This window comes from Anas acuta, chromosome 7, assembly GCF_963932015.1.
Source record: "Anas acuta chromosome 7, bAnaAcu1.1, whole genome shotgun sequence".
Classification (NCBI taxonomy): Eukaryota; Metazoa; Chordata; class Aves; order Anseriformes; family Anatidae; genus Anas; species Anas acuta.
The window spans coordinates 25414960-25442313 of record NC_088985.1 but is presented as its reverse complement, the minus strand read 5'-3'; the positions used below and the strand labels follow the sequence as shown (position 1 = coordinate 25442313).

Below are 27354 nucleotides of genomic sequence, written 5' to 3'. Positions count from 1 at the left end.
GTCACTCGTTCTCCTCCAGTGACAACGCTGAGGTGAGGTCAGCACAAGGAAGAAAGTATTGAAGGAGGAAAGGAGTCAGGGCAAGAGCTACCAATTTGTGGGAAAGGCTGGGAGCAAAGGAAGGGGTGGGGAGCACAGCCTTGATTAGCTTCCACAAAAAATATTCCAAGTAGGATATTAAACCTGCACAGCTTTTTACCCCAGTGCAAGCAACCAGAATACCAAGAGGGAAGTTGAGCTGCCTGTTTTCCTGGCATGCCATATCACACAACCTGTGAGCTCACACACTCTCTGCTTTTCTTGCACAGGCTGACAGCAATGCCTACAGGTTGTCAGCTAGGGCATACTTCCCAGCAGCAAGCTGTGCTTAAACTGGGCTCCTCTAGTGCACAGAATTACACACAGGTCTTTCATTTACCCTGCTGACAACTGTAGAGACAATAATAGCCCCAGTAATCATAAAGTAATAATACCTCAAAGGGATCTTGGTTTCTATTGCAATGCTTATTTACGTGTTCTATTATGTAACTAATCCAACCACACAAAAAAATAAATAAATACCAGTACTGCAGCTGTGCTGTTAATTTAAGAAAAGCAGCAGCTGCTAACTAGATGTTGCAAGAAAGCAGCCTCCTCCCCCAGAAGGGCACTGAGCATGAGAATATGTACAGTACCCTGCTCTCCCTGGAGGTAAGCAGTAAAATAACTTGTTTCTAGATCCCAGTGGATTTGGGAATGAATTAGGTGCATAATCATTCAGCCTTGCCAACAATGGGCATTCAGAGATGTAGAAGGGTTTGATCCTGGATAAGTCTGGTTTCGAGTTCAGAGTACCTACAATGAGTAAGTTTAGTCTTTTGAATTTGGCCACCCACTTACTAGCATTTGCATTGAATAATCACCTGCTTGCATCCCCTGCTTTTTCCCTCACCTTCAGTTCTCCATCTATAAAATATGTGGATGATCACATACCCATCTTACCAGAGAGTTACAAGAACAAGGACAAAGGCACCAACACTATTGGTTATAAAACAGTCTCTACTTAAAAAACTGTCTTCAAAGTCATCAAGAGACACAGATTTGTAACATCCAGACAAAGCTGCAAACATTCATCAGATCTTTTCCTTAGATTGATTGATCTTTCAGTTTGGTTTGGTCATAGATCAATACTGTCCAGAAATCCACTGTCCATGGACATCCACAATGGAACTCCACAACTCTCAGTTCCCACTTCGCATGGAGAGCCGAGCCTCTCTGCTTTTACTTGTACTGTATTTAGGCGTCAGCAAGGGAACTCTTTGCCTCTACATATTCTAGCGCAGCTGTTTTAACAGCCAAGATAGTTTCTTCTGTGCCATATTTCTTCTCATAATCCAGGTAGCGTTTAAAGAAGAATTTCATCTTCTTTGGTGCCAGGTTCAGGTGTATGACCTTCTCAAAGATGTCCCTGCAAAAAATCAAAGTGATTCAGGTCACTGTGTTGGTGACAGCACTCAACACAAGTCCTGCCCCTGCACTCAGGGGAGACATTCAATCAGCTGCTTGAAAGATTCATGAGAACTGGTGAAAACCTTAAGGTAGAAGCCTTCTGTTTGCTTGCAGAACTCTAACATTGCCGGTCAGCTTAAGCTATGGTCTTGTCATTGTATTTGACCCTACATTCATATAGTGGCCACAGCTGGATCTATAGTGTGGGAAATTGAACTTCCTTCTGTCAAATCTTGTCAAAAAGTGACCATTCTCCTCAGTTTTATGTTATAAAACATGGAAGGGATGAACGTCAGTGCAAGTCCTCCAGTTTTTGTCATGCACCCCTTACAAATCAACTATTGTCTGCCTTGTAGATCTCCTTGCAGTCACCCCAGTCCTGGGGAAGGCAAGCCTTTCCACACGCCCCAGTTTTCTTTCTCTAGGTGATACAAATCCACCTTTGCTCTGGGAGGCCCTCAACATCATCATGCTGCAAAGTACCTCTACTCTTTTCAAATATTGCTCTAAACACCACACTCTGCCCGTCCCCAGCCTGCTGTAGCACAACTCACCGCACTTCCTTCTGGCTGCCATGTTTGATCATGATGTCCATGTAGATAGACCAGATGTCTGTCCGCTTGGGGTAGCTGTTGAGGGTGCTATCGAAGAGGGCTTTGGCATGTTCTGTGTCCCCAAAACGGAACTCCAGTTGTGCAAACCTTGAAATAACATCCACATCTGGAAAAAGCAATGACATGTTAGAGGTTCACAGCAGCCCTCTTCCCTATGAAGAGGCACAAATGAGTTATAAATATGCAGAACAGGCAAGCACAGAGACAGCACCAATCTCTACCCAGAGATAAATGACTTGTTGTAAAGCAGTTCTGGTCCAAGGTGGAAGATCACAGTGGAGGAAGGGTCACGGTTCACTTCCCATTTCATCTCTCCATGGATGACAGAAGTTTATATGTATATTCAAAATTAATCTTGATGTCTGCAAGACTCAAAAGTTCTCTTGGTTTTGGTTGCTTTATATTATACATATACCCTTAATATCCAGGCTGACATTTCCCCTCCCCTTACAGTGAAGAGCACCATGTTGAGCACCCACTGGCTGCAGTTTTCACTTACTACACTATCACAGAGATATTGCAAAGCAGTATTGGAAATATTGCTCAGCAATATTGCAAAAATGGTGCAGATCCATCAATGCATAGTCTGAATTATGGATATGGAAGGGGTGCTTACGTTCTTTAGTGGGCAGAGCCTTGAGAGCACGCTCCAAAAGCCTGTGTGTAGCCTCAGTCTGGCCTTGCTTCAGGAGGAAAGAGGCGTATTTCAGCCACACTGATTTCTCCTGACGGAAACGCCTCAGCATTGTGTGGTACAATTCTTCTGCTTGCTGGAAGGACAAAGTTGGGTTAGATCACACAGATTCATAATAAAGCCCTGCAGCTCTAAACTCTTGCTCCCAACCCAGGCATCTCCAAACATCTGTGAGAGGCAAGTATCAGTAGTTCCTGTTCTGCCATCAACCATAACTGTTAATCCCAGTTAGGAACAGGACAGGCCTAATGCCTGGCAGCTGGAAGCTTACACAGCCAGGATTGGTAGCTTAATGGTGTGACTGAATGGGATGCTTGCACTATCTTACCTTGTACTTCTCAGAATTGGCATAGATGTCACACAAATGCTGGAAGACTTTCAGAGGCTCATTGTATTGAACAGCTCTCTCAAAGACCTTCATCAGTGTCTCCTCGGTACCATACATGTTCTCCAAGTTCAGCAGAGCAACCCAGACGTTCAGCTTCTCTTGTTCTTCCCTTGAAGCAGACAAACAAGAACATTTAGGCTTTTACCAGCCTTCATCAGCTTTTTGCAAACCACCTAAAGACTCGCTGACTTGTAGCCTGTTACTGAGACAAGGGAGGGGAGCATACCCCTTCACTGAAACAGCACTCCTGGAACAGAGCACAGCAGTTGACACTAGAACTTTTGATCACTGTTGTTTGTAATTAAAAACCACAAAGGTGATTCAGGAAAGCACAATATACTTAATCATGCTGTGGAGATGCTTTAATACCCAAGGGTGTAGCCCTATGAAAAGGGCAACAAGAGCTTCACAGTTTATTTCGTGTTTTCATTTAAGGACATTACTGACAGTGCTCGGCTCTTCCCAACCCTTCCAACTGCTCAGAGGTAAGCCCATGTGCTCAGTGATACCCTGGGGAGTTACTGTGACCACAAGCTGCAGCAAGCCAGCTGCAGGCCAAGTGTGGTGACTCAAGCCAGACCTTCAAAGGGGCAGCTCACGATTGCCACCATTTAATTATTTTGAGCTCACTTAAACAGACTTTTCCACTTCACATGCACACGCACCAACGGTGCTACCAAGATTCTTCTCCCATCACCATGAACCCACCATTACCCTGTGGGGCAAAGAAAGGCAGAACCCCATTCTTACCTGAAGCAAATTGTTTTAAGCGCTCTCTCTGCCACAGCTCTGGCCTTCTCAATCTCAGTAGCCTGGAGGTGGAAAGCCATGTACTGCAGCCAGAGGATGGAGCTGTCGGGACTGCTCAGCACCAGGCGGTCAAAATCATCTGCTGACTGGGGCTGACGACTAGGATCCATCAGAGCTGCCTCTAATTTGCAAAGCTCTTTCTCCTTTTTCTGCTTCTCCAGCTCTTTCTCCTTCTTTGTTTGTTTCTTCGGCTAAAAGAGCAAGAACAGAGGATTGGGGAATCACTTCATGTGACAACATGCAGAGTCTGCACATGTACAGTTCATACCTCCAAAAGGAAGAGCACAACAGGAAATCTGGTTTCATTACCGAAATACATTGAGAGTCAAAAGTACTTTGTTAGCCTTGCATCCCAACTGCAGTAACTGCAGTATTCACACTTCACAACCACCCATGCTTTTATTCTTCCATCTCAACCCTTTAGGCCAGTGTTCACCACCCCCTTACACTCTAGAGAACCACAATACATAGGGAGAAACTGTGCAAGACTAGGGCATGTTGCTGGATCTAGGGTGACTGATATCTAGACTGAGAATAGACAATGGTAGAGTTCTCTACACAAGGCAGCTATCCCCTGGGCAAAGTATTGGCCATACACAGCCTCTACAGAGTTGAGTTTTGAGGGAGAGGGGAAATCCTGAAAAGCAGACAGAGCATTTCGTGAGTTCATTTCCAGTTTTGCTGGATTGCTCACACTAGAACAATTTAAAAATAAAAAAATAAAAATCACAGTATAGAAGAATATTTTTGGTGCTTTTTCTAGGAAAACTGTAATTTGAAAATGTTTTTCTGAATATATTCCAAATTTAAAGGAGAGTAAAAACAGATGAAATAAAATACAAATATTTTAATTTCATGTAAGTGTTTGACCCTACGTACTTGTATTTATTTTGTAGTATGCCAACAGGAGAAACCCTGTTTTGATGCACCCATACTAAAATAAGGCCTTTTCTCTTCTGCTTCAAAGATTATCTGCTGCTAAACCCCAGGGTCAGAGTAGTTAAGGAAGCTCTGTATTAGCTGTCAGGGATAGTCCCTTGGGTTAAGAGGCTTTGCTATAGGGCACACAGACATGCAAATATCAAGACAACACTTTATGGCCACCATGTGGCGGCTTCTATGCAGGCAGTACTAGTACACGGACGGCACCTTCGACTGTGGATTCTCCTCCTCATCCTCGCTCTCCGAGCTTTCTTCCTTCTGATTCAGTACAGCCATATCCACCGCTTTCATGTCCTCATCCCAGGTGAAGCCTGTGGATACCTGCAGCCTGGGAGCTTCACTGCGTTTCCTTATCTGCTTGAAGGAAAGGTTTTAAATCTGATTATTATTTTTTATTTTTTTAAACAGAGACCAGACACAGATGCTGTTTGTTTGAGACTTCTCTTCAGACAGTATTATTGACTTCTCATGCTTGCAAACAGCCCATCAGAAAAACATTTAACTCTGGTCACCTCAAACCCCATCCACCTTGCACCATTCACAGCTGACAAACACCAGTCTGCATCGCTCCTATCTGGGAGGATGATGCTTACTGTCATCCCAGTCAGAACTGATACATCTCAATAGGGCTGCGAAGTCATGTCCAACTCATGCTCTCCTCCAAGCTTCTCACCTTAGATTTATTTTCAGCTGCCTCTTCCTCCTGGTCACCATCCTCCTCTTCCCGGTAATATACCTCAATTCCACTGTCATTTTCATCTGTTGGACAGACCTTCCTTTTTTTTGGCTTTGCCTCCTGCAACAAGAGGAAACAAGTCCAGAGTGAAGGGCAACAGCTGAAATAAGTATTTAAAACAATTCTGAATGCACACTATGCTCTCATACGATGGACACAACAGAATAAACACACTCTTACCTACATACGCTGGCAAGACCAACAGGACAGGTCACACAGGCAACACAGTCAGGCTGCTTATTCAGTTAATTCCAACCCAAAAGGATCAGTTCCTGAACTTGCTGATCTCCAATGTAATTTAATCTTTTTTCCTATTTGAATTCCCGTGCCTGATCCCAGGGGCTAGTTCCAGTCACTTACATTATTTAGACCAATCAAACCCTCCAGCAAATCCTGAGTAATCACACCTGTACCTGCTCAATTTCAGAACTCCTTCTCCTCCGTTTTGTCTTCAGTTTACGCTCTTCTTTTTTTTCCTTGTCTTCTTCTCTTTTCTGTTCTTCTCTTTTCTCTTCCTCTGCACTATAGCGTGGCAAGCCCAGGGATTCAGGCAAGACACTTGGCATCCCAGTGTCTTCAGGCAGGAGAGACAGCTCAACATGATTTTCTTTTTTATTTACACTTCAGTTCATTGCCAGGAAAAAGAGAACCAAAACAAATAAATAAGTAGATAGATAAATAAAAATAAAGAGCCTTTACAATGACTGCAAGTACATGAACTTGTTCCAAAAAATCTTCCTACCATTTACCATTATCCTCTTTCCATCCCCACCTCTCCCCTCATCTCCCTTCTGCTAACTGACTGCCCCTTTTTAAGAACCTTGGACTTACCCAAGGACCTTGGCAGTGAGAAACTTTCCTTCAGGCAGGTATTTCTCATATAAGGAGTGTTTCTGTACATAGTAAATGGAAACATTCTGGAACAGGATTCGGCCCTGAAGAGATGCAGACAAGCTGAAAAGAGGAAAAAAAAAATAAGTAGTCCATAGCAGAGGAAGAGAAAAAAGTCACAATGACTGTATCTGTGGCACCATCAGTTCTACAGAGCCACACAAGTTTTCCATACTTTAGTTTCCCAAGCTCAAGAAAGAAGCAATGACATTTTGATTCCCAGGATGAAATCTATTTTGCAACACAGAACTACACCAGACAGTCCCCTAAACAAAATCCCAGTCTTCTATATCCAAAGTTTGCCAGGATCCTTTACTTCCCGGTATAATTTTTGTTACTCACCCAAAGAATACACCTGATGGAGTGACTGATTTGACGTAGCCTCTTACTAGCTGGCCTTTTTTAACATCCTTAGTAGACATTATTTCAGGATCCTCCACTTTGCTGCTGTTCCTTGGGTTTAGCCTAAAGGAAAAGAGAGGTTAGAAAGTAAAGCACTCATTCACCAAGGGATACCACATTCTGCTCTGGATATGAAAAAAAATAAATCAGTATTAACAGCAGCCCCCATTTGTTTCTAAGATACTTCATTCCAACATGATTTATGCATTTTTGTTGTATAGAGCAGACAATACATGAGGCTGTTTTAAAGGACATTTAAGACAGTCTGCTTTTAACTCAAAACGGTCCAAATTCAGCTGAATACTGAAAATAAAGTGTTTGAATTGCAAACTCACTGCAGGAACTTTGTTTCTTCACAAACAACAACAACAAGAAATGCTGTCAAATCAAGTTGAGAAATGATGCCAAACAAAAATTCTATCTGAAAACTCTTGATCAGCTCTACATTAAGTGTCGGGCTTTCCAGACTTGTTGATGCACTAGAAAAATAATTCTTGTAGGAACAAGTCTTATCATTTACAGATAAAAAATAAAATCTAGTCCTTGTCTTTTGAACACTTCACAATGAACAGTGAAATCCAGTAGCGGTTGGACAATCTTTTCCATTGCTGACAGTCTGGAGGGAAGACACCTACCTGGATTGCCGAAGAGATAACTGGATTTTGCCATTCTCGTTGGCGAGGATGTAACACCTGCATAGCAAAGTAAGGGGGTTAAACAGAAAGCTTTTATACCTACTGAATAAAGCCACAAGTGGAAAACAGGTATTTTCACCAGCAGAACAAAGCTCTAGAGGAAACAAACCACACAAACCAGCTTGACAGAAAGGATCATGACACCAGGTGAAGGGCTTTTTGGAACAAGTCTACTTGTTGTACCTCTATTACCAGTACAAAAGAATTGGAGATTGCTACAGCCGAACCACTTGGTTTGTTGCACCCTCCAGCATTCCCATCAAGTCTGTGTAGTAGGGAAATGCAATTACACGTACATTACAAATGTAACGACAACTGACTTGCCAAATAGAACCACAGCAGAGATGGGATAACTGATGTCTCTCAGTCCCAACAGCACCTTAGCTAAGAGAGTATTTCCTCTCAAAAGGCAGCCCAAGAAGGCAGCCAAAATAAGCATTCATACATGGAAAGTACAAGGCTGTTTCAGCCAAATATTTAAAAAGCCTTCTTTTGCCTTCTCTTCTAGAGGCAAAACAACAGTATGCTTTAGCATTCATAAACCTCAGTTTCTTGAGATTGAAATACATTTGACCCAGAAAGTCAGTGTTACTTCATAGCCACAGGCAGAACCTTACAGGTCTGACATCAGTGAAAAGACTGCCACCAGAGAGGGATCTATTTCTAAGCCTTGCTACTTGAAGAAACAACAAGAAAGTTACTGACCTGACAACCTTGCCAACTTTGAAGTCACTCAGAGGATTCTCTGTGTACTTATCACTCAGGTGAAAGATACTGACTTTGCCAGTCTTCCCACCTGGAAGCGTGATGGTCAAACCAACGTGAGGAATCATCTTTGCTATCACACCTACAGTGATGGTACCCTGCTGCAGTGACGGAATTCCTGGAAAGAAGAAAAAAAAAAAAAAAAAAATCAAAGGAGGGAGAAGGCTTCATAACACCCCAAAAGCATGCAACCAAGGCAACAAAGATACTGAGCCAATGAAGCTGATTTTGATGATTTTAGTTACTTAGTCACATATCAAACCCACAAGCTTTTGGCAAGGTACAGTCTGTGTGTTGTTTACAGTAACATTTGCCTTGATAGCACAGAAGTTCCTTAATTGCACAGTTCTAAGATACAGGATAACTGATACATGTTCCACTTTATGTTTGAGATCAGAAGGTAATATATTCATAAAGGCTCAAAGGAAGACTTCAGTCTGAGACAGTAGGCAAGCAATTCTTTAGACTAAAGGTCTGAGCTCTATCACTTTACACACTGCTACATCTGGGTGAGTGTCCCAGGCATTAGTTCTGTCCTACAAGAGGTACAGCTTGGCTCTGGAGTGCAATAGCTTTCCTGGAGAGGTCAGTGCAGACTCTCCTCTAAGAAAAGGATCGTATGCAGGCAGCTCCTGCTGTTAGGGCTCCACTATACCTATGAGTGACAAGAAGAGGTTTGTCTCAGGGACACCCGTTCCAGTCACTGTAGCAGACAAGGCTTGTCCATTTTTGAAGTTCTTTTCTGGATGTTTTAAGACCTGAAAGGAAAAACAGACCTCAGCTTATTACTAGAAAAGGAGCATTGCACAATACTGACTGCTATACTCTCCCACAAAGCTTTACACTTTCTAAATGTATCTTAGATGTGTACCCTTGACAGATAGCTCAGCCTTCCTACAATGGCTCTGTTATCCTGGACTGAACTAGCTCGAGGCACAGTATTTGCTTATCAGTGAAGGGCACGATGCCTAGAGCAGAGCACTAGGCTTGAGTTCACATGGATGTCAGAAGTGTCTCTGGCCATTACTTGCAGCCACATGCATAGAAAAACGTGTGTAGTTTACCTATAATCACCTCTTACCTTGGTGCTCGGAGACAGCATCAGATGAGGGACTCTTCCTCGAATATCAGGGGAGACTTCTACCTCCAGCCAATTTTTGAGGACATTGTACTGAGAAGACACAAAACAGACAAAAAGAAAAACAGTGTAAGACCTTGTGGAAAAAACTCTTCCCCAGTGGGCTTACTAATTTTTAAGGCTAGAAATGATCACTACAGCCTCTGCTCTCACACCAGACAAAAACAGTGATTTCAGTTCTATTCTTGTACATATAATGCTTCCGTGATTCACAGGCAAGCACACAGAGGGGGTCATAGTGAGCATACTTGGTGCAGGTGGCATACATGATATCTCAAAGCCATTTTGCTAGAGCACAGGGTGGGAAGCCTGTTTGTTGACAGTAGATGTACATCTAAGAGTTTCCATCAGCTTGACCCTCTCAAGAATAGAAAATGTGCCTTTCCTCTATTCTCCCTATAAGAGGCTGCGCTTTGCATGGGCCACTCTCATGGTTAATGAAGAATTGGTAGTTTGTTTACAGGTTTAAGCTAAAGCCTGTGGGGTCACCTTCAATTGCTGTCTCCTCCTAGCACACATTTTAGGAATCCTCCGACCTCACCTTCTTCACAAAACAGGTGACTGTCTGTCCAACATTGTAGAGTTCAGGTTTCTTGTGGGTGCCATCTTTCAATGTTTCAGCTTTCCCTTCTATTTCACTGTTTGCAATAGAAAGAAAGAGGACATCAATAAGAATATTTGGTCCTAGCAATACAGACAGGAATTAGAAACCCAGGAGACTGCGATGAGTCAATGTTACTGTGACAATGTGTTTGGGATATACATCCCCATCCCCTCCCCTGCTGCATCCTTCCCCAGGGAATTAATCCTTCCCTGGGTTTAAGGAAGGAATCCTGCCAACATGAAGGGGCATTCCAGGGTCCAGACTGGCAGCACCTCAAGCCAAAAGAATGTTCAAAGGAAGTCATTCGCTAGGAGAGCACCGTGATCTATAGTAGTATTCAGATCCAAGTTAAGGTAAAAAAAGGAGCATGAGGCCTTGCTACACCTGCAACTCCTTACTTATGGTCAGCTCCTTCAAAAAAGGGAGGAACAAGGCAGAGAAGTTACATGAATACAAGGTCTGTGAAACATCTGCGAACAGCTCAGAGGCCAATGCTCACCTTGGTCGAATGCTGAGCTCCGGAATAGACCGTGTGAAGTGTGGATGGGTGATGGGCAGATACCTAAAGAACAGGAAGATGATCAAAGTTTCCCATGACCTCACCAGCCCCCAGCCACATGTAATCCCTCTGCATTGACAAAAAACAGTGAAAGTTCCCTAAAACTACCAAGCCTTCCTGTTTTAGCCCTTTCTAGCACTATTTCAGTGGCAATTTAGGTATCCAAAGTACTGCAGCCAATTTACTGTCTGGAGACAGATTCCGCTTGCATTTAAGGTTTCCACTGAACCATAAAAGATTGCAAGAAATATGTCTAATCTACACTCCAGATAAATACATTGACATAGGTAGAGAGAGTTAATTCACCGAAACATGGATTTGGAATACAACAAAGGAACAGATTTTCTCAAGGTCTCAACTACTCCAGCAATGGTAACTGCAACAGCATCTGGTGACAGACAGAACAGCCTAGATCATTTGAATTAAGTGACTGTGCAACTTCTCACATTTCCCAAAAAGCAGTATTATATGCTTATATTCCCACCTGTGAGTATTCACATCTCTGCCTCCAATGACCCGGGCAGTCACCTTCTGTCCAGCTTTCAGAGTGTGTGTTGGAAAAGAGTCTATGGGCACTTCATCCAGAATCCGGGATGCATGGATTGAACCTGTCAACTTGTCATCAATAGCAACTGTGACATGGGTTGGTTTGACGGATTTAACAGTACCAGTGACAATATCCCCCACAGAAAGAGAGTGTGTCACAGCAGCAGCAAGCATCTCTTCTAAGGTTGTCTCGGATTCTTTCCGGACCCTTACAAAAACATTCTTCTTTGCCGGGTCTTGTACTGCTAACACGACTCCATGGTCATTCACCTTCACCATTTTTAGGGTTGCATAGATTGTCTGTCCCACCTTCAGTTTTTCTGAGTCAAAGCGGAAGGTATCATTGAAGTGAGAGGCTATGGGGATAGCTGCCAGCTGGCCTGTTTCCAGAGACACAATGGCGAACTCTTCTGCTATGTGCTGCACAATGGCAGAGTGCTGGGAGTTCTCTTTGAGTTGCTAGACAGAAAAGAAGATAGTGACTTCCCTCAGGTGAGATTCTGATCCCCTTTGCTTTACCTCATAAAATCACAGAATGATTTGAATTTGGAGGGACTTTTAAAGAACATCTAGTTCACATCTAGGTTGCTCAGGGCCTCATCTAACCTGGTCTTGAACACCACCTCCACAGACAGGGCATCCACAACCTCTCTGGGCAACCTGCTCCAGTTTCTCACCACCCTCTGACTGAAGAATTTCCTCCTAATCTCTAATCTAAATCTCCCCTCTTCTAGTTTAAAAACATTCCTCCTTGCCCCATCATTATCTGATTTAGCAAAGAATGGCTCTCTAACCTTTTTGTAAGACAACTTTAAGTAGTGAGAGGCCATAATGAGGTCTAAAGCTCTAAAGGAAGAAACAGCCCGCCCCATCAAAATTCAACCCCCTGGACTTCGATACCTGAACAGAAACACACAAGTCTTAGAACTGAACACATACTTGCTTGGGTCTTTGCTTTAACAGTTCTTCTCGAAGAGAAACATAAACCTTGGATGTGAGGACATCCACATGAAGAACCAATCCCTTTGTCTTCTCACCAGGAGCAATACTTTTATCTACAAATGAGAACAAAGATTACATCATGATGACAGTGAAGAATTTTGAGCTACTGAGCTAGTGGCACATGACAGATAAATGGTTCAGGTTTAATTCTTAAGAACTGCAGTGGTAAAGAGACTGCTTAGTTGCTAATTTTAACTAAGTTACTTGAGCTAAGTTAGATGTATTATGTATCTGGTACTAAGTTAAGAAGAGAACAGATTCTTCCAACATTAATGGTAAGGAGGAAAAAAAAGGGTTTTTTATTTGGAAAAATGAGTCCGATACTTTTATGGAAGAACTAAATTGACTTTTACAAAAGATGCAGCTCTGAATAACATTGACAAGAGACGGACTAAACACAATTTCCAAGTAAGACAGGTTTTGCAAGAGATTACAACTTTTGCAGAAAAGTCTATTTGCTGATGATGAAGCAAAAACTCTTCTGAATGTAGAAATGCTGGGTTACCATTCCTGCTGAACTTGAGATTGGTTTAATTGATTTATTCATTATCTCTGCATGTGTTTGTTGGGTTCTGTGTAATAGGCCGTTTCACTGCTTTAATCACTGAATCACAAAATACTGAAATTGCAGCCCTATTTTAAATTTACATTGATTTAGAAGAAAAATTAACAGCAATTTCATATGGAGAATTGTCCAAAGAACGCACTGCCAGAGAAAGTAAAAAAAGACAGTAAGCTGGGGCTTGTATGAGTATTTATCTCTATACTTTTTCTATGTACATAGACAAAGACTTCAAAGCACTAACTAAACCTTACAAGATGCTTGAGATATGAGGCAGGATTAGGTATGTCTTACAAACTAGTTAACAGAGGCACAGGGAGGCTTAAGCAATGCATTCCAAATGATGCAAATGGATCAGCGAGACATCAGAAAACTGAACTACCTCTTTGAGCCTGTCCCTACTCTGAGCAGATTCCTCCCGTGTTGATTCCTCATCAGAATTCATTTCGTGATGGAGGTTTCACACTACAAGAGCAAAAGCCAAAGCACGTAGTCAAATAAAAGATGCCCTACCTCCCAAATGATAGCGAGTGGCTGTTACAGTCAAGCCTTTCACACAGCTGCCACTGAACAGTGCTGAGCCATCCTCCTTCACATCCTGCACAACCAGCTGCAGCTCCTTCCCGGGCATCAATTCACAAAGGCTTCGGGCTATGCCAGACTCTTTTAGAAAAAGGGAAGAGGTTTGACAAGTTAGTTTTACCCGTGCCATTTCTTAGCATAATAAAGTTTTCACATTTTCCCAAGAGAACATGAACAAGCATTTACATCCACATCTATCAAGGAAAACACAGTTTAGGCCCCTGAATCTGTAAAGATACAAAGAAGTAAGTTCTATGACTTAATCTAAGTAGAAACATTTGTGACTGGGCAACTGTTATACTGGAAAACATTCTCTCTAGGAAGAGGAGCACACAGCACTGAATATAGTAAAAGGTGAAAGCAAACAGGAATTAATACTAAAAAGTACAAAACAGATCCATCACTTCACGATCATAGGAAACAAAACATGAAACATTACTGCATATAGGGACCCTAAACAGGCAGTCAGAACTTGATTTTAAAAAAGTGAGATATCCAGTATTCCCAATAGTAATAAAACTCCATTTTAGAAAACATTTGCTGAAGGACTTCTTCAGCAAACCTGTAATACAAGTAGAAAAATCCATTTGCACAAACTCATATGAGTACTAGGTTTGGGCTGTCACAAAATTCGAGTGCCAGCATAGTTATCCTAGTGCTGAAGCTAGTTGAGGCACCACTATAGCTTCCAGTTGAGCAGATCCTAGCTAAGACTCAGAACAGTTTAAAAAACCTCTCCGTGAAAAAAATCAGGCATTCCATGCAATCTTTTACCTCTTCTTTTCAATAAGTTTCTGATTTCCTTCACCTCCTTGAAATATTGATTCAGTAGGGAAAAGCTCTCTGCAGCTGGATTGCCTGAGCTGCACTCTGACACCTTCAGATTAAGGAGCACACGCTGCTTCTCCTCATCAGTGCTCATCACCTTCGCGATCACAGTCTGTCCCACCACAAAGTGGTCCTTGGTGTCTGTCACAAACTTGTCACTCATGCTCTGTGCAGAGATAACAAAGAGGTAAGGATTATTGAGCACAGACGCTAATTATCAGCCACCTGCAGGGCTCTTGAGAAGGGTTTTCTTAAAAACACAAAAAATTAACCAAATTAAGAGAAAGCTGTCAATTAAAATGAATTACTGAAGTTGCATGAAATGTCACATGAAATCCCTGATTAAATGAAGTCCTTTTCTTCATTTTGTAAGTGAATAAAAACAAGATTAAAACACAAGATTAAAAGCAGTTTTTATCCCACTGAGGGAGTCTGTATAAATGCAGGACCCTCCCAAAACTACTGTTCCCTCCAACCTTGCTTAAAAAACATTTCAGCCTTTTTTGCTGATTATACATGCTGTTTTCCAAAGTCAAGTGAATGCATGACTTACCACTTTGGGTGCCAGTCCTGTCACACCAAAAGGGAACTCCACAAACACTCCAAAGTGCATAACATTCCTCACGTAACCAGTCAACAGCATCCCAGGCTGGATTTCAGAGAAATTTCTCACAACTTGCTCCTCCTGTACAGCAGAAATCACCGCAGACTTCCTGCACAAGATCTGAACAAACAGTTAGGAAAACTGGGAAAAGATGAATGAAAGGAGCCTGATACCAATCAAATCACTTGGTGATGCTAGCCATTGATCTACAGCACTTCTGGAAGCTTAGGCAGTAATCCTACAATATCAGTTACAATCTTGCTGCCCCTATAGTAAAATTTAGTGATAAATGCCTCTTAAGCTACTCAGCATTAAAGATGTATGTTTCACACCAGCTGAAGTGAAATTTTCTTAATATTTCAGTTCTGCCTTTCTGCTATAAGGGGAGCAATTTTTTTTTGCTATGGTTGTGATGTGATCAACACTGATGCCCAGAAGCTGGTTGGGAATCTCAGTGATTTCACAACCAAATGCTGGTCTTAGTGGAATGCTAAGCAGCAGCCGAGCTTCACTTAACACAAACTATAATGACTCTTTGAAACATAGATAACGTGACAGGCACTTACACTCCAACACATTAACTAGTTTGTTGCAGATACTCTGGATTCCTGACAAACACCACATACGTCTTTCCTTTCCCCCACCCCTTTCTTCTCTTCCACCTGCCACATTTGACTGCTGGAGATGACAAAGGATACAATACGGTCCCCCTTGTCACTTAGGCACATAACTCTGGGCAAGACATCTCCCTCTTGAAGACAATGCCACAGGAGCTTGCAGTTAGCAACAAAGTCAGAGAGGTACACTGTGGGAAGCGAGGCTATCACATTGCCTTCGTCTTCTAGGATAGAAACCTCTAGCCCATTCTCTTTCTTCTTCAAGACTTTCACATCAACCATCTGGAAAAACAAAAAGTAAGATGGTATAAAACCCGGGTTACCAAATGCTGTGCTCCAGGGGCTCTGACACAGCCTCCCAGCTATATAAGGAAAAATCTGACATCAACAGGGCTGAGCCTCAGAAGCACGCCAACACTGACAGTAAAATAAGAGTAATTCTCAGCTCCTAGAGAAGCCAAACGCTAGAAACATTCTTTTGGTTATTACTTTCAATTTGAAGGCTGAAGGGTGCAGGGTGTTGGAAACTGTTCATTCCAAAGACAAGAAGGAAGGAAAGGACATTTCAAAAACATTTCACTGAAGTTATTTTTCCAGAGAGGAGAAGCAGCTGCTTTTGGGGTTAACATCAATCAGCAGCATCCAGAAGAAAGAGGACTTCACCTTGGAATAGAAGCGTTAATTAGTACCTCCTATAAAACTGTCCTGGGACTCCTTTATCCTGACAACATAGATCTTGTTTTTGATCTGGCCACACAATAAGAAATGCACATTTAGAGCTAGTTCCTGACCTCCAATAGCTTTTCTTGAAGCAGAGATGCTCAAAGCAATACAAATTTTTTGGTAAAACAATTAGAGACAAAGACAGGAACAGTCATTTAATTCAATACCTCTCCTATTTGATATTTCACTTCCTGTTTCTTCTTTGGAGTATGTTCACTTTTGCCCTCAGGTGCAGACGTGCTTGACAACTTGAAGGACAGCAAGAGCCTTTCCTGCTCGGGCTCACACTTTAAAACCATTACTTTAACAACCTGAAACAAAAAAGATAAAACAAAAGTTTAAATAGGCCTCCTTGGTGTACTAACACCTACAAAATGAGATGGGAAAATGCACACACACAAAAAAAAAAAAAAACCACAGCTCTGAAATACTCAAAGAGCTGTCCCTTTCACATGCTCCATTTAAACAGATGAAACTATTACTTGAAGTGAAAGATGAGTATCTCTTGATGCAGTTGACTCCTCCAGAAAATATTCACATTACAGCTGACTCAACTACAGATTTCTCTTTTACATTCATTTACAAGGCATGGCATAGATACGTTAATTACCTGGCCTTCCTGGAAGACTTTATCAGGACAAGATATGGGCTCCGCACTCAACTCATTCTTTGGTACCAGACCTTTGACATCATTGTAGAACTTCACAATGCAGCCAAACTCCCTTGCGCACACCACAAAGCCATGTGTGATCAGACCTGGTTCTGCATCTTCATATTTGGAGAGGATTGGAAGTTTTGATTGAATAAGAGTTTTCTTTAGAGTAAGGAATAGCTTCTTTTCTGCAGGATTGCACTCTAGCACCTACAAGAGTAGAGTACAAAAGTGTTTAAAAAACGTATTTGCCATTGTCTAATCTATCCAGCTGCTATTTTCAGAACAAAATATGGCAATTTAAAGCAGCTGAAGACCCTTTCTGGCAGCTCTCACCCGACACTTGACTTCATCTCCTATGTTGTACTTCTTCTCAGGCTGCTTCAGGATTACATCAGCAAGATGCAAGGATGGCACAAGCCCTTTAATTCCATCAGTCACTTTCACCTGCATCCCAATAGGTTTCAGAGCCAACACTCTGCCCTAGAACCCAAAAGATAGAAAAGGATCAGTACATTCCACAAGAACAGCAGACTGCATAGACAGGAAACAGCCAAGACACTGTACCACATCCCATCATGAAATTTGACAGTGCTCCATAAAATCTCAGTGTAACCCACACTACACCCAATTAATCTGACCTATTAACCATTACATATTGTATAAGTTTATTTTACAACCTATCTTCCCTAAACGTAGGCTACTTCTGTAAATCCTACAAGGCAAGGTCTTCCTTCTCGCTTTCCTGTCACGAGTCTGAATCAGAAGTTGAATAAACATATCAAGCAGAAGAAATGCGTATTAGCTAGATCAGTTCTTTAATTACTGCATCATAGTGTCAGTCCCCCAAGAGCTCACCTGCACCACATCCCCTGTGTGAATATCCTGGTACTGCAGAAAACGAGCTCCAATAACTTGACTAGGAAAGAGACACAGTAAGAGACGACCAGTCAGTCAACTTGAAGAGAACCCAGGATAAGAGAAACAATCCCCTTTACACTGTGTCCCAAATACCCATTATCCCATGCATACCCAGCACTTTACAACACCAGAATTCTGTGTTTTACTGCCAGCAGCAATTCTGTGTTTTACTCCCAGCACAGCTCTCTGTACAAAATTTAGGGAGGTTTACCAGGTTCCAATCCAGGTAACAGCCACTACACATGGCTCCAAGAAAGGGGAACCCCACTGTCTTCACCACTTAAAGCCACAGATGGAAACACTAAGATAGAGGAGCAAAATGGACTGGGACTTGGAAGAACAAGGTTCAGTTTCCTTTTCAGTCAATCTTCTGACATGATCTCAGCAAAATTATTTTAGCCTCAGCCCACCAACCATATAGGTGGTGACCCTATGGCTAGGGTAGGATACATGAGATATCTAGACAACCTGACATGAGACAATACAGATAGAGGCCAAAAAACCCAAATGGCAAGTTCCAGTTCAGCAAAGCAATGTAGTATCTTCCACACTGACCAAACCCTTCTAATTCTTCAATCAGTTTCTTAGAAGAGTCTATGGCACTTACTACTTCAGAGATAAAATACACATCTCGTCCATCAGGCTGTAGTCAATGATACGACATTTATGTTTACATCCTGCCTTAAATGCTGCAGGTTTAAAGGATTTCCTGTTTTTCGACAGATGTTTCAACTAGAAAAAAAAAATAGCTATTTAGTGTCTGGAAAAGGAAGCACTTACAAATAAACTTAAGGAAGACCTTACACTGAAGTAGTAGCAGCTGACAAAATAACTTCTCTAACACACCCTTTGTGCAACAGGTTGCATCAGTCTTCAAACAACTCAGCTACGCTCCAACCCAAATAGGAGAGGCTAGATTTAGTCAACACCTTACAGATTTTGGTTTTTTAGTCTCACAAAGAACATTAAGGGGAGGAAGTAAAACCTTGTCCTAGCTTTCTTTCCCAAGAAGCTGGTATCTATGAAGGAGTTTCCTCCCTGCCCTGGTACTTACCCGTGCAAATGCATGAGTGCCATCATCAAGCTCAAAGATGGCACCAAACTGCTTGTAGAAAGCCTTCACCGTTGACTCCTCCACCACTGCCCCTATGCGATCATTGGAGAGTTGGTTTGGGGATCCTCCAGGATTGAGGAACGACTGCCGCAGAGTGAGCCGCACCACCTTGGAGGTGGGGTGAACAGAGAGGATACAGGCTTTCACCTAGGAGAAGGTAATATTTGTTAAATACCAGTTCACATACAAAACAGAAGAAAGTCATACAATTCATGGCTTTTTTAGACCTGCTTGATGCCTGAACTCTGCTCACAGGAACGCTTTCCCATATTGCTGCCACAACAATCATCTCAGTTTTTACAGCTTACAGATCAAGAGGTTTTTGCTTCCATCTGTTTATGGGCTAGTTCCCTCAATGCAATGAGGGAGACAACTGCACAAGTCATTTGCCACCATCCGCAAGTCTCTCATGCTTCCCAAACAAGTCTTCCATTACCCCTGGAATGGCTTTGCTTTTTACAGCTCTAAAGTAGCCATGATGGTAATTCAAATAAAGAACACAACTATCATCACTAAGATTTCAGAGATGATTCCACTGAAAAATATCCATTATCTTCTCCAGCAGTATTTTGGGGAAGGATGTTGTAAGCAACATACCAATTCTATTTGTGTTTCACTTTCTCCTTACCACTTGATTTGGAGAATAGTTCATGGATTTATCTGGGTCCACGTGCATGAAATCCACAATGCCAGTGAAGGAAGACAGAAAGGTCAGACTGATCCCCAGTGGATCTACCTAGAGAGGGGAAAGAAATTACACACAAAGATGTCAAGAAAAAAGAAAAATAAGTTGATTAGTTTTCATGTAGCTCAGAAAGTGAGTGCAGTTCACACACTTCACAAAAAGCCACCGTAAGTGCTAAACAACAAGCACATCAAAAGAGACAGGAAAACTCCTAACAACTTTGTTTTCTGTATTGATTTGTAGAAGTAATCCTTTAGTTTTTCGCTGCTATCACATTTATTCTGAAGACTACTGCTACAGTGTTGAATACTAGCCAAAGACCATAGAAGCATAAAATGGAATCTGTTCTATGCTAAGGTTCATCACCATCTCCAGGCTGAAGCCTTTACACTCATAGCATCAGAACCATAGCAAAGATCAGACCTTAGGTGGACCCAGCGGGAGTGCCTAGCTGAAAAAAGCGTTTGCCTTTCTCATGGAATTGAGCCGAAACTAAGTTTTCCAGGGTACAAAACCTCAATCTTCATTTTACCTGTATCCCTATCTTCAGGAAGGCTCAACAACTAAAGAGAAAACCAACAAAAAGAAGAGCTTACCTTCTGCACTTTAGCTTTCACCACCAGCCCTGGCAGTAAATTAGAGAGCGTCCAGTTCTGTTGCTCTGTTGCAAGGGATGCAGCAACCTCTGATCGGTCAACAGACAAACGGACAATTCTTCCCTCATTCTTTACTTGCTCGATGACACAGTTCAGGTTCTGACCTATTTTCAAGTCAGGCCCTACAAACACAAGCCACAGCATAAAAACCCCTCCAGGAACATTAAGGGATCGTCTTTTGCCTATAGTTTTCTCCAAAGCTTTTTCAGAGCTGCTTTTATTGTTAAGAAGTCTGAACTGCTTTCAGTCAAAGTCTATTGCCAGCAAAGATGGGTGGGCTTGGAGCAGAAACATGGTCTGGCAGAAAACAGGTTGAAACCTAACAGTTTGCTGCCCACCAGCCGAAAACCTGCTGTTTTCAACAACTCAGAGACTCCACCATGACACTGAGGTGCACTAACAGGACGCCTATAACCAGCTTTAATGTCTGGAATCCTCTACATCCATTTTAACCCCAGAAACTCCTCTTGTACTACTACTTACCTCTCTTGACTGCTTTGATGTAATTTTGGGCTTTCTGACGAGGCAGAAAAGCATGAGTCCCATTGACTCCGATATCAATGAGGTAGCCATGGTCTTCTGCACTAGACACAAAGCCAGAGAGCAGCTGTTGGGAGGAAAGCACTGCAGTTCAGTAATGTGAAGAAACAGCTGAGTCTGCACAGAATACACATATAGCAAGATATTTACCACCCGTGTACTCACTTGGTACAGAGATCAGAAGGAACACAACATTCCTTCCTACTTGCAAGCTCATCTGACAGCAAGGTCTCAACTGTACCCTTGTCTAGCTACGCATGTACAGAGTTAATAAACCCATTGGTTAAAAAAAAAAGTGGGATAAAAAATAACAGGCGCTCTAATTGCAGGCAGATGCCTGCAACCATAAAGCTGGAAACAAACAACAAAAGCACCTCTGCAAGACAGGTTGGTAAATACTACTCTCTGCATAAATAACTAAGAATCCTATGTAGAAAGAAGTAATTAAATAATTTTTCCAAATTCAAACAGTATCAGGTGAATAATCAGGTGAACGGATTTCATGCGTGACACCCTTCAGGCCAGTAGCCAAGAACCAATATTGCCCTCTCCTCCCAGGTCTATTCCACTGATAGCAGCAGCTCCGTGTTCTGCTCTGATACCATGCAAGGACAAACTGAAGCATTACCCCCCACCATGCACTGTTCAAGAGGCACCTCCAAAGCCTAGAGAGGCTGTGGCAGACCCAGAACACTTACCATGCCTGATGTTAGTGCTGAAGCATTCAGACCCCTATTGACATTTTTGGGGTTGATTGACAACTTGATGCTCCGACGTCCATCAGCACTTTTCTCAACACTGGTCACAATGCATCTGACCAGCATCCCTGGAGAATACATGTCCAAGAGAGAATGCAAGTCCTGCAAGATGATCATAACAGTAAGAATGCATACAAATCCAACAATATTACATAGTACAAGAAGGCCAGAATTTGTTACTGAAGTAGCTTTAGAAACCAAAATCCTATAGGAAAACACTTGCTCTCCACCAAGACTACAATAAAAGGCAGGAAATACCACAAACACGAAAATCTCAATATAGAGGCAGGGATGAACCCTCACATTAGCAAGTCTGGTAAGCTTTGCTTAAAAAAAGGAATCCTATGCAGGATGGAGTTAGAAGGTTGCAGCTCAGCACCAAGCCAGAAACCTTCACCTCACCACCCTCTTTAGCAAAGGAAAACATCACCACTGAAAGGCTAGCACCTTGCATGTCCCACATGCCACAAGCTCAGAGAATTTATGGAGTGCTGATAGCAGAGACATGGTAACATTTTACCCCATCCTCTTTCTTTTCAGCAATCAGCAATATCAGGAAATCGCAAAGGCTGTTTGGGAAAGCTGGGTCCACAGTCAGCCTATATTAGCATTATGCAGCAATACATTGTATGCAGAAACACAATGAAATTGTAAGGACCACACTATTCACCAAGTCCTTTGAAAGGGATTTGCATCCTCAGATCATCTTCTGAACACTTTGATTACTTCCTCCCTTAACCACATACAGCCAAGGGTCAGTATTTAGCTACAGCAGCAAAAAGTACAAATCTCTCCAACCTCAACGTGCTGTCTATGAACTTCACAAACTATTTAACCAAGACTAAGCGATCGTAGATAATCAAACTGAAGTCAGCCAGTGAGACACCAGGAAACAAGGTCCTAAGCAAGGTCTCAGTGTTGATTCTGGGGTATTATTAATACTTCCCGGACGCAAATCACAGCCCTGACCCAAAGTCTCACCTCCAGGACTTCCCCTTGGGCCACCTGCTTGCTCAGCATTTTGCTGTAGGCATCGCTGATCTGTGTGACTGGCACAAATCCTGTAAGTCCATTGGGCAAGCTGATGACGAGCTCAAAGTCACTGACCTCTTTGATACAACCAAGGAGCAGCATCCCCTCACAAAGGTGCTGGGAAAACAAAAATAGTACACAGTGGGTATCTTGGCAAGTCAGTGAATAGCAGTGCAGTAGACACATTTCTGTCCTGAACTGCTGTTGTATTTTACAGATTTAATGAGGGAGAGCATGTTTTTTAACAAGTCTAAGAGAGGAGAGACACACAGAATAGAACATTTATCCACAAACCTCAATTGTGAGTGGTTCAATATTCATAGTATTGTCTTTAACACCAGCTTTTCTGTCTGCCTTGAACTTTTTCCGCTTTCCGAGATCCTCCTGATTCCTTTTTCTTTTCTGGGATTGTTCTTCATGGCGAACCTAATTTAGATTATAAGCAGAGACGAAAACAACAAAAGTAGAGAAAATGAACACTGTGGTAAGGCAAGACTCCACTGCCAGGAATAATGTTAGAGGAAAATGCTAGATCAGAGAAAAGAGGAAATGAGCTTGCTGATACATCTAAATGCAAGTCCTCCAAAATATCTCCTTTTGGGCTGAGATTGTGAATTTTGGGAGCAGAAAGAAGTGGCAAAATTGAACTGCACCACACTTCACTGCACAGAGGGAGAAAGACCAAGCTTACTCTATATCTACTGTCTCTTCCAATCCAAACTATTACATGATTCTTAGTACCTCAGGATCAGATGCTTGTGGAATATTTAAAAGCTAAATTCTGAACAATAATTTTGATTGAACTTTTTGTCATACTATTCAACAAGTATCACACCTTTAGAATACTAGATGCAACAGGAATGCAGCAGTTATCTCTTTCTGGAAGTCCCTTTAGTCTACTATAGAAGCAAGGGATAAGAAGGATCACAAGTCATTTTCTGAGCTCTGAGGAGAGTTAATCAAGAACATGGAAACAACGTACGTCAAACAAGTTGTCCTGTTCTGTCGTTGGTTTGGGTGCTTTTCCCTTTTTCTCTGTGGGTTTTTTCTGGATGCCCCCTCGGGGGAAGTTTTCTTCTATGGATGCCATGCTTGCACTTCTGTAGGACAAAAGACAAAACAGAAGGTAAACACATAGCTCTTAAATTTGTTCCTCACAAACATGCTGAAGAGGCTTAAGCATGAATTACCCAGAAACTAAGCAAGAAAACAGATAGCTGCTTTTGAGTTAGTCACTGAGGGAAAAAAAAGCCACTCAGGTGAGAATGTATTTAACATCTGACTATCATAGAAACATAGAATATCCCACCTTGAGTACACCCCAAGTATTGCAAGGGGCCACCTGAACACGTGCATCCCAAACACTTCTTACTTACCTCCCAATTCTACAAAACTGAAGCATCAAGTGTTTAAGACACTTAGAAGAACTATTTTTAGAACAGTATTCTTAGAAGAATGGTTACAAGTATAAGAAAAAATGCTCTAACCGTGTGAGTTTCCTGAACAGATCTTTGCTGCAATCAGCAGACAAGATACAACTACCAGCACGAGTCATCACGTAGAAAGCTTGGATTTTAGCGATGAATAAGTTTGGATTTAAGCAGTAAATCTGGATTTAAGCGGGAAATTTAGATTACTTTTTTTTTTATACCATGCTTAACGGTTAATATAATTTTAAGCATCTTTAGGGTGAACTATAAGCTTACTTCTATACATATTTAATAAACGTACTTAACCTCACTGGATCTTAAGAAATAAAGATCGCTTTGCTTACTGTCTCGACTCACATTTTCTTACTTTGCCCAACACCACCCTCACAAAAAATCACCATTACAGCACCGAGTACCCAAACTTAAAGCACTCCGCGAGACACGCAAACCCCCTTTAACCTCAAAATCGCGGCGTAACACCACAACTCACCACAGCACGCTCCCTCCGAGCCCACACCGGGCGACCAGCACCGAGCCGTACCCGCACCTCTCCCTCACCTCCCGTCACCGGCGGCCGCCGCCATGCCCGGCCCCACCACACGCGTTCAGCCCCGCGACGGAAGCAGGCAGAGGGGCAGGAAGCCGCCGCCATTTTGTGGGAGGGCGCTGAGGAAGGGCAGAGCGCGGCGGCGGCCCAGGTAGCGGGGCGGCCGCGGGGTGAGGGGGGGCGGCTCGGTGAAGGGCGGCGGGCGGGGGTCGCTGTCTCTTTCTGCTGGCTTCGTGATGCTTGGAGGGATTGCGGCTGGGTGAGGTGCTCGGCCTCGGGTGGTTCGTGAGGTGCCCGCGACCTTCGGCCGCTGTGGTGGTGCCTTCCCGGTGCCGGGAGCGTTCCCCCGGTCAGCCGCGCTGCTCTGAGGCTGCCAAGCGGGGCCGGCTCCGTGAGGGGTCGGTGAGGGCCGGGCTGTCCCCGTCAAGGGCACCGGGCTCTTCCCAAAGGCCGGGCTGTGCTGTGGGGGCCGCGCTCTGAGCCGCCCTGGGAAGGGCACGGTGGTTTTTGCAGGGTTCCGAGTCGGTTTGGCTTAAAAAAATAGATGGTTTTGGCTTTCCGAGTCATCCACTGCGAATATTTCGAGATTAAGGGGCTGTTTCTGTGAGTTTTCTTTGCTGTTTTATAATTAACCGAGCTGCAGGCAAGCATACCTGATTACACAGCAGGGATGTTGGATCAGGTTGGCATAAGGAGCGTGTTAATGAACACAGAGCCGGCTGCAGCAGTTTTTTGTATCCCTCTTTTACCAGGGTACTGGTGGCGACAGCATCTCTGCATAATCAGGCAGGTAACCCTGTGGCATGTGTGCTTCCTTTGAGCTGAGTTAGAAAGTAAACAATAAACATTTGTCCTAATTATAAATCTTCCTCAAACATACAAAAAGCATACCATTAAAAAATCATTATCCTCTAAACATTGAAAAGAATTTATTTTTTTTTGTCATAAGGATGATCAAATACTGGAACAGATTCCCCAGAGTATTTGTGGAGGCTCTGTCTCTAGAGGTGCTCAAAACCTAACTGGGAAGTTCACAAGCAACCTGCTGTAGCTGCCCCTTTGAGCAGGTTGGGGTTGGGTTTTGGCATCTCCAGAGGTGCCAGCCTCAACCATTCACTGATTCTGCAAGTATGTCACTCTATGCACGCCAGGCTTGTGTGTTGATTGACTTCTTAAAGTAGGTCTGAAACTTTCATCTAGATGCAGACAAAATGCAAAGGCATGCCCTCACGTGCTTAGTGGTTTTACTGTACCTGTGAAAGTACTTCCGAGGTTTTGTAGTTGGCTCAATTGGCTTGCCAGTATTTTTTGTATTGATCTTGTCCAACTGACCGTAAAACTTGCTAACTTTCCTATATCGCTTATTAGGACGAGCAACCATGGCTGGCCATGACTCGGGATCTCAACACCAGTTCACTGGATTTCAGAAGTACTTCAATTCCTATACCATGGTGGGCAGGAGGAATGTACGTATTGCATAAATTAACTTTTGTGGGCTAGTCTAATGGTGTTTTCTGAGTTTTAGATTGAAAGTAACCATAACTATTATGTTTTTCAGTACGTTATAGCAACATACACAGGCGTTGCAATGCTCATCTTATATTTCAAGCTTAGATCTAAAAAGAAGACTCCTGCTGTGGCAGATAAGTAAATGGTAAGTGGCAGATGTTCATCCAGAGCCAAAATGATTCAATGCCAGCCCAGGAAGAAAGAGTGACAAAGAAGTTGGTAGTAACAAACATAATTAGAGGGGAAAAAAACAGGCATGTGAACTTTTGTACTTACAGTTTTAAATCTCAACTAAACTATGGCATCATTGTATTTTGGGGCATTCTAAACGAAGTAGGTTGTTATAGGGGTATACAGAAATTAAGGGTTATCAGTATTCTTTCTGTTCTAGCATGGCAAACAGGGTTAGGGACCTCAAGTAGGGAGGAAGGGTAAGCAAGGAAGGAGGAATGGATAGATGTTGCATCAGGTGTATCAGGGATTGCCTGCAAGTAAGTAGTAGGTTCCTCAGATCTATACATTTAGTGTAAAAATGGGGATAACTGATGCTTTGTTAGATATTAAAATAATAAAATAATACTTGTATTACAGAATTCCAGGAAGAGACCAATGCATTCTGTTAAAACCTCTCTTTGAACAGATTAAAGGAGCACTATACAGTGAAACTATATATGCCTTGCAAACCTGGATAGGCAAGGACAATATGAAAGTTTTTGAGCTTGTTCTTACATAGCAACAACCAAGTGTTTCAAAAGTCTGTAGTCTACTTTCAGATACATATCCACTGAAATGGCATTTGGGGAAAAAAAAACAATGAGTTGTCCTCATAGGCTGCAAACGGGGCAGAAAACAATAAGCTTCTGGTTATTCTCACTGCTCTATGTAAAAGGGGCATCAGCCGTTTCTTCGTGTTTGTGTTGAAATTTGCCTGCTCTTATGTAGAAGTGTTGGGGCTTGGGAAAGGGGTGATGCTCAGTTAGGAAGCCTTGCATAGCGGTGCTACGTCTGACCTCTCTTCTCTTGGCAGGTTGCTGGCACGTCTGAACCTTCGTTCTGTTTCAATGTAATGGAAGGTGATGTCCTATTCTGGCTAATAAAATATAAACAATTACTTTATTGAAAATATGAAATGGTAAAACGAAGCGGAAATGTACTTTTTTTTTTCCTCTATCAGAAATAGTTATTTGTAGTGGAGACGGAATACCTGATTCTTTTTGTGACTTTTAACTCTTTTGCTGTTATAACACATCCCAAAATGAGCACCTGGTAGTGTTAGTCTTACACTTGGTAGTCTTAGGAAAGATCTCAGCCGTCATGACC

The 27354-nt window shown here is 42.5% G+C and overlaps 2 protein-coding genes across 5 annotated transcripts; one reads left to right on the top strand and one right to left on the bottom strand.

Annotated features, from left to right (window-relative positions):
• Window positions 1-1020: 1020 nt before the first annotated feature.
• Window positions 1021-24610, bottom strand: PDCD11 (programmed cell death 11). Of its 2 annotated transcripts, none has more exons than XM_068688364.1 (36): window positions 24526-24610; window positions 23531-23648; window positions 22843-22974; window positions 22498-22665; window positions 21457-21618; window positions 20702-20825; window positions 20159-20340; window positions 19506-19613; window positions 18818-19024; window positions 18371-18495; window positions 17701-17761; window positions 17179-17325; window positions 16801-17052; window positions 16358-16501; window positions 15549-15749; window positions 14800-14970; window positions 14193-14412; window positions 13350-13499; window positions 12212-12327; window positions 11211-11731; window positions 10667-10729; window positions 10105-10201; window positions 9507-9596; window positions 9081-9183; window positions 8366-8543; window positions 7601-7657; window positions 6906-7028; window positions 6504-6626; window positions 6086-6293; window positions 5610-5732; window positions 5144-5290; window positions 3935-4185; window positions 3125-3293; window positions 2719-2872; window positions 2043-2208; window positions 1021-1447 (listed from the first exon to the last, which is right to left on the bottom strand). In XM_068688364.1, exons 2-36 carry the CDS (start codon window positions 23636-23638, stop codon window positions 1276-1278), a joined length of 5523 nt encoding a protein of 1840 aa, XP_068544465.1. In that variant the 5' UTR covers window positions 23639-23648; window positions 24526-24610; the 3' UTR covers window positions 1021-1275. The 2 variants fall into 2 exon arrangements, with proteins under 2 accessions (XP_068544465.1, XP_068544464.1); XM_068688363.1 differs by having other exon boundaries at window positions 24469-24598.
• On the top strand, window positions 24539-27176 carry ATP5MK (ATP synthase membrane subunit k). 3 transcript variants are annotated; one of them, XM_068688371.1, is made up of 5 exons: window positions 24577-24676; window positions 25278-25311; window positions 25894-25991; window positions 26084-26179; window positions 27062-27176. In XM_068688371.1, the coding sequence occupies exons 3-4, from the start codon at window positions 25905-25907 to the stop codon at window positions 26174-26176; spliced, it is 180 nt and encodes a 59-aa protein (XP_068544472.1). In that variant the 5' UTR covers window positions 24577-24676; window positions 25278-25311; window positions 25894-25904; the 3' UTR covers window positions 26177-26179; window positions 27062-27176. The 3 variants fall into 3 exon arrangements, with proteins under 3 accessions (XP_068544470.1, XP_068544472.1, XP_068544469.1); XM_068688368.1 differs by having other exon boundaries at window positions 24580-24676; window positions 25278-25315; XM_068688369.1 differs by lacking the exon at window positions 25278-25311 and having other exon boundaries at window positions 24539-24676.
• The last annotated feature ends 178 nt before the right edge of the window (window positions 27177-27354 follow it).